Consider the following 13,397-nt stretch of genomic DNA (forward strand, 5'->3'; position numbering starts at 1 on the left):
CTGGAAGCCATAATTAGCTGCACCATAGGAAGTGTACAGGGAAAACAGATGCCTGGTATGTCACATTGTGTCTCTGGAGAATACAAACATCACTTGGAAATACCACTGTTTGCCATACAGCTGGGGCTCACTGCTCTGCCTGTTACCAGGAGCTACCTGGATTTATCATGCAATCATAAGAGTTTCAGTGTGATGGAGGAATAACTGCTTTTAAACATCGTTAGTGGAAGAGGCTGTTGTGAAAGGTTTGGTGCAGTTAAACTACTCTCTATAGTTAAATCCTTTTCTTCTGCTAGCTTTGATTTGAAGCAAGTACCTTTTGTATATTTTCAGCTTTTTTTCAAAAGTAATCCAACTCTTGTGTTTCAGTTGCATACTGAATCAATTTTAGTGGTCTTTCTTTCTAAAATTTGGATACATGTTCTAGCAATGGACAAATCAAGTGTAATGTCTCTTTCTCATAGGCAAAGGTTTTTCTAGATAGAAGAGACATACCCCAAATAGTCTTTCTGAGTTTCCTGAAAAGTAGGGCTAATTTCTTGCATTGCTTTATAATTTTAGAAAGCGGACAAAATAATTTCCTAGGATACTATTCTAATGCTCATGTTGGTCTAAATAGTTATTATATCCATCTGATTCTATGGTCTTTAACATTTTATCTGTCCTTTTATCCTCTAAGCCTATTTTTAACAAAGTTATTCACTAATGAAATGAACTTGGACCATATGTATGATGCATACTAATTTAAATAGCAATGTTCCAATATAAAATAGTGAAATCCAAGGCCTATGTAGCTTGAGGAGACACTTTCTTTTCCACAGCATCACTTCTGCTTCAGTCAATTCACTTGTTCAGATACATACAGTAGTAGTAGTAGTAATTGTAATTAGGTCTTTTGAGAATTTCTTGACTTATTTTATCCACTAGAGCAGAACTTTGTAGTCTTTAGTGGCATAAAGATTGTTGTTTAGGGATTTAATTTTTTCCAGACGCTTGAGCAAGGCCTAGGGCAAATATTAGAAGTTCACAGTACAGCAATTTAGGTTTTTTCTATAAGGAAAAAAATTACTGAAAAGAATTAAGATTTTCTGCAATATTTTGATGTTTGCAAGAAGGTTCCCTGAAAGAAAGGAAAAATATACAGAAACTGCTTTAGTCTGTAGGATTTACTGTAAGAAAGTAGTAACTACTGATAAGAATTCAGGAGCCATCAGATAAGACTGAGGATATACAGCATCTCCAAACATTCCCTAGAGCATGTATATTTATTAAATTTGTCCAGTTCAGACTGATGTAATGCCTGCATTCTTTCTCTAAGTGGTCCCATTAACTTCTTTTAGTATTTTGGTAAATGACTTAAGTATAATTTCAAATATTTTTGAAATATTGATGACTGGTTTCTTCCTGTTTATCATTCTCCTATATTCTTGCTAGTGGCTGACTATTGATAAAAGCTTGTTTCTTCTGCCACTAACCATTTTAATGTAGAAGTTCAGAAGTTCTTCAGATTGCTGCTTCTGGTTTTGTTATGTTTCTGTTGTGGACCTTTATGACAACAAGAGAAATCATAGAAACATAAGGTAATGCTGTAGTGAGATGCTATGGGGCTCTTTGAGTTCAGCTCCTGCTCAGAATAGGGTTAGTGTAGAAGTTAGTCCAAGCTGCATGGAACCTTGTCTAAGGGAGATGTGAATATCTCCATGGATGCAGATTCTGGGACTGGGAGACTGCATTGCAGGCTTTGCTGAAGCCAAAGGAAGCAACATCCATTGCTTTTCCCTCATCCACAGAACCAGGCATCTCATTTGAGAAGCCCATCAGGTTGGTCGGGCACAATTTACCATTTATATATCCAATGTTGCTGTTTCCAGTCACATTCTTATACTTTGTGTGCCTGGAAATGGCTTCCAGAAGGAATGGCTCTGTGATTTTCCTGAGCACAGAAGTGGTGGCTGACCAGTGTGTAGTGCAACAGGGTTTTCTCACTGTTTTTGAAGATGAGCTTATTTGCCTTTTCCAGGCACTGGATATGTTCCTTGAGTCCCACAACTTTGATGAAATAGAGGCCTTGTAATGACACCAGGCAGCTGCCTGGCCTACCTGTGAGACAGTGATGGCAAAGGTTGAGATGGAGGTGGCACAAGTGTTTCAGCCCCTTCTTTGATGTGGGGTTCCATCCTCCGTTCAACTGCTGGCCTTTGTTTTTCTTCATCCTCCTTTGTCTGTCCTTGTAGCTATAAAAGCCTTTCTTGTTACTTTTCTCATTGTCAGTTTATCTCCACTTGAGCTTTGGCTTAACTGCTTCCCTCCCTGGGCAGTATCCCTCCTGGATAGTGTAGCTGGTCTTCCACTTCTCCATGTTTCTGGCTCGTGTCAGAGCTCCATCAGGAATGTCTTGTTCAGCCAAGATGGCCCCTGTCCCACCTGCTCAGCTTCCCACATGGCAGGACAGGTGTTGCTTGTGCTTTAAGAATGTTTTCCTTGAAGGTTAGTTGGGAATAATGAACAATTTACATATACATTGCATTTTAATTGAAACCACAGTGTATATAGTTGGAGATAATTGGCCTTTGTGAGCACTTAAATTCAACATAGCCCTTCAGAAAAGCTTCACTTGACTTCTGTTACGTTTGTACAACAGATGTTTCCCTTTGCTTAACCTATGATTTTGCTATGGAAAAGCAAGAATACTGACTAAATAGGTTGATTGGAATGTCAATTTTTCTTTGTTTTATTTACAACTAAAAAATATGTTATGGCATCATGCAACTTAGCTACTGTATTTAACGAAGGTGGAATACATATATGTGGATATTTCTAAAGATGAATCTAATAGAATTAAATTAGGAATATATTCTGAATGGTACATCCCCAGGTCACAGAGAAAATTATCTCTGTGTTTTTGTATGTACAGATACATATAAATATGTGTATATATGTTTGTCTTATAACACTCATATCAAGCTATTTTAATGGTAAGAAAGCAGCTGCTCTTTTGAAAATTCATGTTAAAGACTTTTGACATTTGTTGAAGGAAATGCCATGTTTAATGGAAAATAATGCTTATTTTATTACTTGAAATGAAAAAGTAGATTCATGCATCATCTTTTTTAATTGCTTGCCTTTTATAAGTTGGACAAAAACAGTATTTAGCAAATGCACCTCCACATGGTCTAAGCATTCAGCAGTTGTTGGGCTGAATGAAAAGATGTAGAGTTTACGAGAAAAACATTTTCTGGAAGTCAGTGTTGTTTTTCATCCTTCATTCTTCTGATCAAAACGTAACAGCAATATAGGGATATTCCTTTGGGCTCTGTAGTTTCTCCTCAAGTTATTTTCCAACAGAATTTTTCACACAAATAATTTGTTATTCTGTTATCCCTAAACAACAGGAGGAAAAGCAATTCTAAGTAGGCAGTGTAGGCTCTTACAGGAACTGACCTTTCTCAATTTGTTCATGAGACATATTGATTAGGGTTGGAACACTTCCTATGCTTTCCCAGCAACAGACAATTACCCCAAAAGATTCATTCTTTTGTGGGCATTTTGTTGTTCTTTTTTTTGTTCTAAAAACTGTACAAAGTCTCGAAACAAGTACCAAAATTAAGTACAGTCTTTTGTACTTAGTTTTTATCAACATCTGTCTACCTTTGTGTGAGAGAGAATAAGTATTTTTTGGGCTGTTCTGATATGTCAGGAGCAGGAAGCAAGTGTTGTGTAGGGGGTTGACAGTCTAAGTGACACCATGGAAACTGCCCTTTGTACAACTGCAAATTCCCAAATAAACTTAGAGCCCCCCTGACCAAACCTCTGACCAAACACTCCTTGTGAGCCTGCTCAGTTCACTGAGCTGCAACACAGGGAGTTGGCCTAGAGATGCAGAGAGAAGATTTATTTATTATTCTATATCTGCTCCCATTTTATCCCCAGGCTTCTCTAACCATTTTTGCAGGAAATGTAATTAGAGCCAGGGGTGCAGTGGGACAAGGAAATAAAGTGTGCATCACGTTCCCCCTCTTGCAGTCAGACATCGTGTCCCTCACAGTGCTGATCCTTGCTCAATCCCTTTTTTTTTTTATTTTGTTTTAAGAGTAGGTAGAATATTTAAAACTTTGAAGTGAGCTTTTAAACAGATTTGTCCTGGTGCTTGTGTCACCTCTCTCTTCATTTACTTCTCTGATTTTGTGCTGAAGTATGTCTTGATAACCTCACCATAATTAAGGAGGTGAATCACAGGTTGTAAGTAAAGCACTTCAGCAGGACTTTCCTTTGCCAATGGAACTTGAGTCAAAATTCAACCCAGAAGGAGGAAAAGAAAAATGATGCAGTTAAAATAGTAAGTCTACTGGATAATATCATCTCTTTTATATTTAGGACTTTCTGAAGAAGAAATATTTTTTAGATTTTTACTGATTTAATCCTTTATTCCATTGAAAGTAAACACAAATTTCGGTTGTCTTTGAGGACAATTGCAACCTGATGCATTTTGGCTTGATATTGTTTCAGGCTCTTATCAAATAATGATTAATCAGTTGCCTGAAGCAAGATGCCAGTTTGTTCTTTTCTGTTTGGGTTCTTTACTTTAACTTGCTGTCTCACAGTTTATATCAAGTGACTTGTAATATTTTTAAGCTGTCACTTTCTTAATGTTTGGTTCTGTTGGTGGTAGAATATTGAAAAACATCCACCAAATCTGTCATGCCAACATTTGTAAATGGACATAAACATTCTTTTAATCAGATTGTGTGCTTCATGGAAGTTGTATGAAATATGTACTTTAGCATTAGATAGGAAAAGTTGTTTTTTGTTATACAGTTTTTAAATATTTCAAATTTTGTTTGCTCTATGGACTTCCCTTTATTGCAGGTAGTCTTAAAGCTGAATTAAAGTTGTTTTTGAAGGAGTAAGAGGCATTTTTGTTCAGTGAACTGATTTTTTTTTTTTTTTATATCTAGTAGATAGTTTTATCAGTGGTGGCTGCTTCCCTCACCTTTGTGTAAATTCAACTCTTTGAATAAGGAATTAAATCTTTAAATTACATTATAAATGTACAAGGAGCAAAAGGGTTGTGTTCTAGTATAAGTAAATATTTAAGCAGATGTGAGTAACTCATCAGGTAGCAGCATGAGAGATGGGTTTTTGGTAAAAGACCAGTGAAATAAACTGCCCTTTTGTATCAACACTGACTATTGATTGATGGGCACTGTATGGCTAGGATCTGTTACAGTAACCCTGCAATACAAGAGCCAGAAAGTGGAAATCTCCCCAAAATGATAAGATATATTAAATGATCAGTAAACTGAACAATTTTTATTGGTGACCACTAGTCTGGTCTTTCAAGATTTTGTAAGATTGATGTCCTGTACCAGCCAGGAAACAAAACATCTGTTATGTTGCCTTCATAAGAAACAACTTTCACTACAGAGGATTCAGTGTCTTGAGTATAAATGTACCTATAAGACCTTTTCTACTTTCTGATATTTGTTTGCTTGTAAGTTACTTGAAAGTAAGTTTCAAGCTGCATGACTCAGGAATGTTTTTTTTGACTTTTTCCTGTGGCTTGTTTGAAATGTCCCTTGAATACAGCAGGTCACTGGCTACAGTAATATAAATCAATGAATATACAATACATAAATAAATACATAATAAACATCTGATTTACTATGAAATACGATGCATAGTCAGGCTAAATTCCCAGTTTTCAAGCTCGTAAATTGAGTTTGTAATTCAGGAGTGGTTTAAAAGAAAGGCTCTATTTATTCATTTTTCTCCCTGGTTATTTGTCTGGGAATACAGTTTGTCCCTTCTGCCTAAAAAGTAACAGTTCTTTAATGCAGTCTGAAAGATAACAGTTTCCAGCTAGCAGGAAGCTATGAAAAAATAAAGAATAATGAGCAAGAAATATTTTCTTCAGCGGAATTTCCCAAGAGGTAGTATCAAAAGTGAAACATTGTCCTTATTAACAGGCAGTATATAGCAAGCCCTTCCTCCTATCTGTCCCAAAAAATGAAACACAAACCTTTTTGTAAGCTTTCTGAATTCTCATCTGAGTGTATACATGCAGCTAGTGCTGAGAAGAATTATTTTTAATCATTATACAGAAAAAACCAGGAATTAGGTGTAGGCTATGAAAGTTTACAGGGAGTGGTATCGGAAGCAAAAGGATGCACGTAGGAGCAGTAACTCAGCTTTATTTACAAAAGGTTAGTGCTGCTGCATAAGCACTTACTCTGTTCATGATATAAAACACAAGGATGACATTTCTCTTGGAAACTTTCTAAAAGATGTAAAAATAAATAATAATAAAAGAAATTAAACTGAATCAAAGTACACCAAGTTGGCAAGCACTTTAAGATTGGCACGTGTAGAAATAACAGGCAGCATAGATGGGCTTGGGATTTTGTCCTGACCTGACTAATTTGTTTCTTTGGTGATGTGGGTGCCTTTCAGGATCAGGTAAAACCACTAGATGTCATATTTCATGGTAGTGATGCCACTGATTAAGTAATATTTTCAAAAGTTATATGAGAAAACATAGTCTAGAGAAAATCATGAAGCTAAATTTCCTGATCTTGAAAAGGAGAAGGATTAAAAGCCTTCCTTCAGAATTTTTTGTTTGATATTCAGCTGATAGCAGTGAGTCCAACTGAGTAACATCAGTATTTCCAGACATTACCTTAGAAGTTTATAATATTTTAATGAGGATTTTGAATCCTCACTTCACTCTGAAAACAAGGCATAGTTTGGGATTTTGGCTGTTGTGATATTTAAGCTGTTGAAAAGCTCTTGTAAACTTCTTTACTTGCTCTGATTCCCTTTGGCATGGCTCTAAGTCTAGAAGTGACCCTTCCATAGAAGACATTTACAGGCTACAGATGCCAACATCTCTGCACCTCACATATTTCTGAAAAGCTGTCTTGTGTTAGAAGGAATCTGACTTCTCTCTAAAATCTCCACAGTTTCATTTCACATGTATAGTCTTAACCTCATCATTCTGTTTGTTCATGTATCTTATTAAGATAATTTGATAATTGGAATCCATGTTTGTCTTAATTGTGATTTCAGATAGATCACTGCATTATTGCAGCTTCAATTAGCTTGCTGATGTTGTAGTAAATTATAGCTCATTCACTTCCTTAAGTTCATATTTGCTTGCTTATCACGTTTAGGGAAATCCAAAGCAAGCTAATAGAATTGGATAATCCTGTCAAAGCACAATGTGAAGCACAAAGTGGAAGGTGTAAGAAACCTCAAGAAAGAAATTGCAGCTGTATAAAGTGTATCCCTTCAGTGCTGGGTTTTCTCACATTTGTTCTTTCTTTGGAATGTAATGCCACACAACCACTACAATGCTTCCTTCCAATAGTCCACCAACCAGGACTGTAAGGAGGCCTGCAATATCTTTCTAACACAGGCAGCTTTATTTTCTTGTTTAAATACTTTGTCTTTATACACTACATTGCGTGTAATTCTCACAGCCTCTATTAAAATCTGTCAAGAATTTCTAGCCAGCAACTTGGAAACCTTACACACATATTCAAGGTCCTACTATTTAAAAGAATAATTGACTTTTTCTACTGGATTTAGGCTTTTGTATGAACAGTTCTTACAGATTTATCTTAGAGTGAATTTTTGTTAGACAGTCTAAATGACTGTGCTCACATGATGATGCAAGGCTTCATGTGCCAAAATATTCATTTGTCTCCTCCTTGATCCAGAAAGATTGCTTTGGATCATAATGGTAATTCATCTGCTCTGGACCTTGGTTTCTCTTTTCAGATTGTACCCAAACAGCCAACATTGGCTATTTTAAGTTTTGGGTTGTTTTTTTGTTTTTTTTTTTCTTTTAATAAAGACAGTTTTACGGTTTTGCTAATGTTTGTTTTTCAGCTCTGTGTCTCTTTCAGGAATAACCAGAATTAGGCATTTCTGTTTATTCTGCTATCCAAATATTGATTGAAAGGAGCTGGTAAAACAGTCCCAAACCTGTCCACTTGTGGGCTGTTTAGTAATCATTCAAACACATACAGTTGAGTAATTAAGTCATACAATACAGCTTTTCCTTGGAAGTCTTAAACTTGGACCAGTAAACACTGCAAACATCTTCTACCTTACATCACTAGACAGTTCGAAGTGCTTTTGCAACCCAGCTGATGAGCCAGCAGCAAACCCCTTCTCCCTACCTGAGCAGACAGCAGAGTTACACTTGCCAAGCCCTTAATCTGTGCTGGCATGTCAAAGGCATTCCCTGTCACATGTGATGGCCCTGATGCACAAAGCACAGGGCAGTGTCCCAAACGTAATCTTTTCTACTTACCGTTTCATGGCCACCCATCAGGAAATTCAATTTGTCTGCTCTTCTTTAATACCAGCTCATTACATCTCTTTTCCATTATTTTCATAAGGATAGCAATGTATTTAAATGTGTTATCCTCCAAGGAATACCAAAAGATCTTTCTTTTACATGTGAACTGATTGCACAATCTGCTGTATTTTAACTCTCTCTATTTCTGTAGATTAACTTCCAGTTAATCTGAGTTTGTTGTTTCTAACGACTTACGGCTGAAAAAGATTATTTTCCTGGAACTTCAGCTGACATATTTTGCAGTTGCAAGGCAAATTTAGGGAAGGCCTGAGGGATCACAGGCAGCCTTCATTATTGGTGCATGACCGCTTTGTAGCCAACTGCATCTTTAATATCCAGGGAGATTTGTGCACTGCAGTTTGTTTTCTTTCTTCTTGTTTTTAATAATTTACCTTTGAGAGTCTATTTACAACCATGTCGATGTGTGAATGTGTTTGTCTGTCAAAACTTAAGATATGTACAGAATGCAAGAGATGCATTAATTTTTTATTTGCTTCTTACGGAAGCCAAGCTGTAAACTGGCAGTCCTGAGTGCAAGAGCTGTATTTCAGTGAATCCTAATAAACACAAGGGGGAACATCAAACTATGTGCCTCTTCAACTAACTCATTTAAAAAGAGATAATATTCCTTGCTGAATCTATTTTTCTGCTAGGAGAGACAATTTGGTTTTGTTTTTATTATAACAAAACAAACCCACAATCAAACTTTCTTTAACTTTTAATTTGCTATTGAATTAGCAAAACTGCATGGCCTTCTGCACCAACCAAGAAAACAGAGGGTTGTGAACAGCACATCAGAAAAAGGGGTTGTATACATTTAAATATTTCTATCTGTTGAGATTCACTTGAAAATTATTTTTTGCATGCACTTACATGTTTTGAAAAGACAGTATCTGGATGAATGCTTTTCAAATGTTTTCCAAAGCTGTTGAGAAGGCTTTTATTCTTACCCATGGATGGCCTCTTGCTCTGTGACATTTGTCTGATTTGTAACTGTTAGATTGGTTTAGTTTTATCCTTTAATTAGGGAATAAATCTAGATGTGTAGTAAATACCTACGAACACTAGTAAGTACTTTGTCACTGTTAAGCTACATTGCAGTAACAGAACTGCTGATTTTTTTCCCATCTTTTAAAAGCAATGTGGGTTACAGAGCTATTTTTTTGGTATTCAAACTGATCTCTATCTTTTGAGGTAATTTAGCCTACAAACCTACACAAAAAGGGTATCACTGACATTTGATACTGAAAAAATAATCTGATAATAGCACTGTTCTATATTAAAAGAAATCCTGTTCTATATTAAAAGAAATCCACTGAAACTCAAAAGTCTGGAAGAGAAAAGGTATAGAGGAGTAAAAAACCATGCCAAATGAAAAACAGGTGAAAGCATGAGATGATGTCCAGATGTCTTAATGCTTAATGCTTAACTTAATGCTTAACTTCAGATTGGTGGGGCCCAAATAACACTGTTGTAAGGCAGATGCAGAATCATGTCCCATTTGTATTAAATGTTATTTGATTTATCCACAGTCCTGAGGTCTAAAGAAAGAGGAAATACTTAATAATAAAGTATTCAAAGCCACATAAGAAAGAAAAATAACCCTTTGCATTGAAACTCTAGAAAATGCAACTTAAAGGATTGGTGGTGTAATCCAGGCAGAGGAAATGCTGTAGAAACCACTCTACATATGAGTCAAAATTCTCTTCACAGTCATCTTCAATCAGCTTTGAGAAGCTATGATCAAATCTGTTAGCAATATTAATTCAGATATAAAGTATGTTTATAAATATAGATGAATATCGGTTTTATTTTGCTTTCAGCCCATAACTTGAAAACCAGTGGGAGTATGTTTTTGCCAATTATTTTTTTCCTGCTTTCAGTACAGTAGTAAATAATATAAGAAATGGTCAAGAGTCCAACTGCTTGGTGGAGAGTAATAACAAACAAGTACATTCTGGGTGGTAGATGGGTGTAGATAGATAAAGATAAGCACTCTCACACAGAGTTGTCAGTATGTTGTTATCTTACTATTCTTCCAGAAGATTGGACCTTTATTTTGGAATGACTTTTTTTTTTTTTAATCATCCTTGATATCCATTGTATTTTATGAACTGCAGTCTGAATTTGCACAGAATCTCCCTTCAGCTAGAACTTGTGCAGCCTGGCTCAGAGTGAATTTCCAGATACAATGACTTTAAAGCTTGTTGAGTTCAGCCTGCTGTAGTCTTCCTGTTAAAAAATGTGACAGAATCTATGATCTAATCATAGTCTGTCAATGGCTAGTGGGCTACTAGTGCAGCCATGACATTTCATATTTGCTTTTTCTCATAAGATTGTGGGCATTTACTTCTATTACAGCCTGTGAAGTTGCAGTAAAATGAAATCTCTGTCAAGTGTGATTGAATGTGCAGAGACAGAATGTCCAAAATCAAAAGGGATAAACCATTGATTTTGCCCTTTAATTCTTTTCTCTTTTCTGAAAGAAAAGGTGTTTCTCAGTGCAGTTGGTTCTCTCATAGTGCAGTGAATGCAGTTCTTAGTCCAATTTTAAAGCTGGGCCACAAGTACCATCACTGCTAACTGTAGTATCAGCATCTTTAAAACAGTGTCAGCTGTGAAAGAAGGGGTGAAATGTAGGATTTGACCTCAGTAAACTCTTGAAATGGCATATGCACACTAAAACATGGTGTCCCTTGCTTGAATGAATATTCTTTATTTGGAAGCATTTGGGAGTCTTGGGTTACCAAGCACTGATATAATTTGTATGTCATAATGTTTAAAGGTGCTTTAGGTAGGATTGATGATTGATGTCCCTGTCCATCATTTCTTCCTAGTGTGTGCACAGTAAGGTGTAAGTTTAGATTGGATATTAGGAAAAATTTCTTCACTGAAAGGGTGGTCAGGTATTGGAACAAGTTGTCCAGGCAAGTGGTGGAATCACCATCCCTGAAAGTGTTCAGAAAACATGTAGATGTGGCACTCGAGGACATGGTTTAGTGGTGAGTGTGACAGTGCTGGTTTAACAGTTGGATTAATGATCTTAGAGGTCTTTTCTAACCTAAATGATTCTGTTTCATTTATAAACACTTGAATTGTCATTTCTGAGGATTGAGTAGAACTATGTAATTAATGCCTGCCCCAAACTTAAGGAAACTTTATTTGTGAAATAATAAATTATGTATTGTCTTGGGTATTTACAGAAACATCCCCAAGGAAATCATCTTCATTGTTTGTGTTTGGGATCATATATGTTTTTTCTGGTTTTTAGAGCATGATCACATTGCGTAGGAAATAAAGCAAACATTGACCTCCTTGGGAAAAGGAGGATATTTTCCAGACCAGATGCAGGCAAGATCATGGGAAATAGTTGGTTGCTTTCTGGTTTTTGTTTTTGGTGTTTTGTTCTTTTTTTTCAATCTAACAACATTATACATTTGTAGTTTATAATTTTCTAGTTTGTATAACCTGTTGACTCAGAGACTTTAGAGTTGTAATCTATAAATTCAACTGTTTTGCATTTCTTTTGGTGTGTTTTATGTGTTTAAGTGATCCAGACTGGCTATTTAAACAAAAGTTTTTGATGAATTGTAATTTAAATTCTAGCAACTGAGTCTCAGTTACTTGTAATTGAAATACAATGCAGTGGAAACTTGGCTTAATCCCTACTCATCCCTCCTAGCATCAGGATACAGGTTTAAGCTAGACTTCCAGCCCTTGCAGGAAAAAAGTACAGACATGCTGGTGCTGAAAAACTTGAAATTTTTTCATTCACCATAATGCAAAGCTATTTCAATTTTCTTTTTTTCTGATTAATAATGCTAAAGTGTACTAATAATAATGTACCTCAAAGATTTCTGAAGATGCTTGAAGTATTGGGTTGCCCAGTCCCTTTTTTTTTCCCCTCATTGGATGTAAATGCATCCAATAAATAGCACAGTAAGTCTGTGCTAACAAGGTTATTTTTATTTTCTTCAGTACATATATGCTCATGTTCATTTCATCCTAATGCAGGAGGCATTAAAAGAAAACAACAAGAGAAGAGAATTGGAGGAGAAAACAAAGAGAGCCAAACTGGCAAAGGAGAAGGCTGAACGGGAGAGGCTGGAGCGACAGAAGAAGAAGCAGCAGTTGATTGATATGAACAAAGGTGAGGCATCCTTGTTAACAGAGAGGTTTGTTAAAAGAAAAACAAAGTCAGCAGCAACAAACCGAAGGCTCTTTCTGATCAGTGTGAGAAATGCTTGCTCAAAGTTTGGAAAGCTGAAAAAAGTTAATTTTTTCGAAATCGAAACTTCAGTTTTGTTTCAGCCTACCTGATCCTGTAATTCTATATCTGTCACTTATTATGTGTCACGTTCCTTTCAATGTGTTTTGTTGTGAGTTATTGGCTTTTTTTCATTTGTAGCAGTTAATTGACTTTTTTTTCATATGGGTTTACTTCCAAGAAGGAGGATCTCACTGCTTTGTTGTTCACTTCATTCTGTAAACAACTCTGTAATCAAGGTATTGTGGCAACTAATGTCTTTGTTTTTGGGCTTGGGGGCTCTATGTTATAATGAATGTTCTCCCAATAGTCCTATTAGGAGCTGGAAAATCTGGTTGAGCTTGGAGTCTAAGTTCAGAGTGACATTTCAGCATGATAAAAAGCAATGTGTTTAAACTTGTCAGCTGTGAGAATATTGTATTTCGCATGGGGCCACCCTAAGAGAGGAGAAAGTGAAAAAGAAGGAATGGAATGGGCTTGATATTGATGCTGTACATATTTCCAGAAGGTTGTAAAACACAGGCTTTGTTCTTTACCTGTCTGACTCTAGAAGGCAAGTAGAGGTGGTAAAACTTGGATTTGTGCAAGAGATTACTTGCGGGTTTTTGTTCAGTTTCTGTGAGTTTGCTACTCTGACCCAGCTATAAAACACTTATCTTTGTTATTCACTTAGCAGGTCCATACTCATGGAAAAATGCTGTTTGGTTTTTGGAGAGTTTCTGCAGTCACACTACAAATCCTGTTATTTTTGGTCTTACTTGAACT

At 36.1% G+C, this 13,397-nt stretch overlaps 1 protein-coding gene across 5 annotated transcripts in view; it reads left to right on the plus strand.

Annotated features, from left to right (window-relative positions):
* Positions 1-13,397, plus strand: part of DIAPH2 (diaphanous related formin 2) — a 199,365-nt gene that overhangs the window by 117,859 nt on the left and 68,109 nt on the right. For all 5 annotated transcript variants that reach the window (XM_032701648.1, XM_032701649.1, XM_032701650.1 and 2 more), the window contains one exon: positions 12,380-12,515. In XM_032701648.1, the coding sequence (XP_032557539.1) occupies positions 12,380-12,515 (136 nt within the window). The remainder of the gene's footprint in view (positions 1-12,379; positions 12,516-13,397) is intronic.

This window comes from Chiroxiphia lanceolata, chromosome 14 (assembly GCF_009829145.1).
Source record: "Chiroxiphia lanceolata isolate bChiLan1 chromosome 14, bChiLan1.pri, whole genome shotgun sequence".
Lineage (NCBI taxonomy): Eukaryota > Metazoa > Chordata > Aves > Passeriformes > Pipridae > Chiroxiphia > Chiroxiphia lanceolata.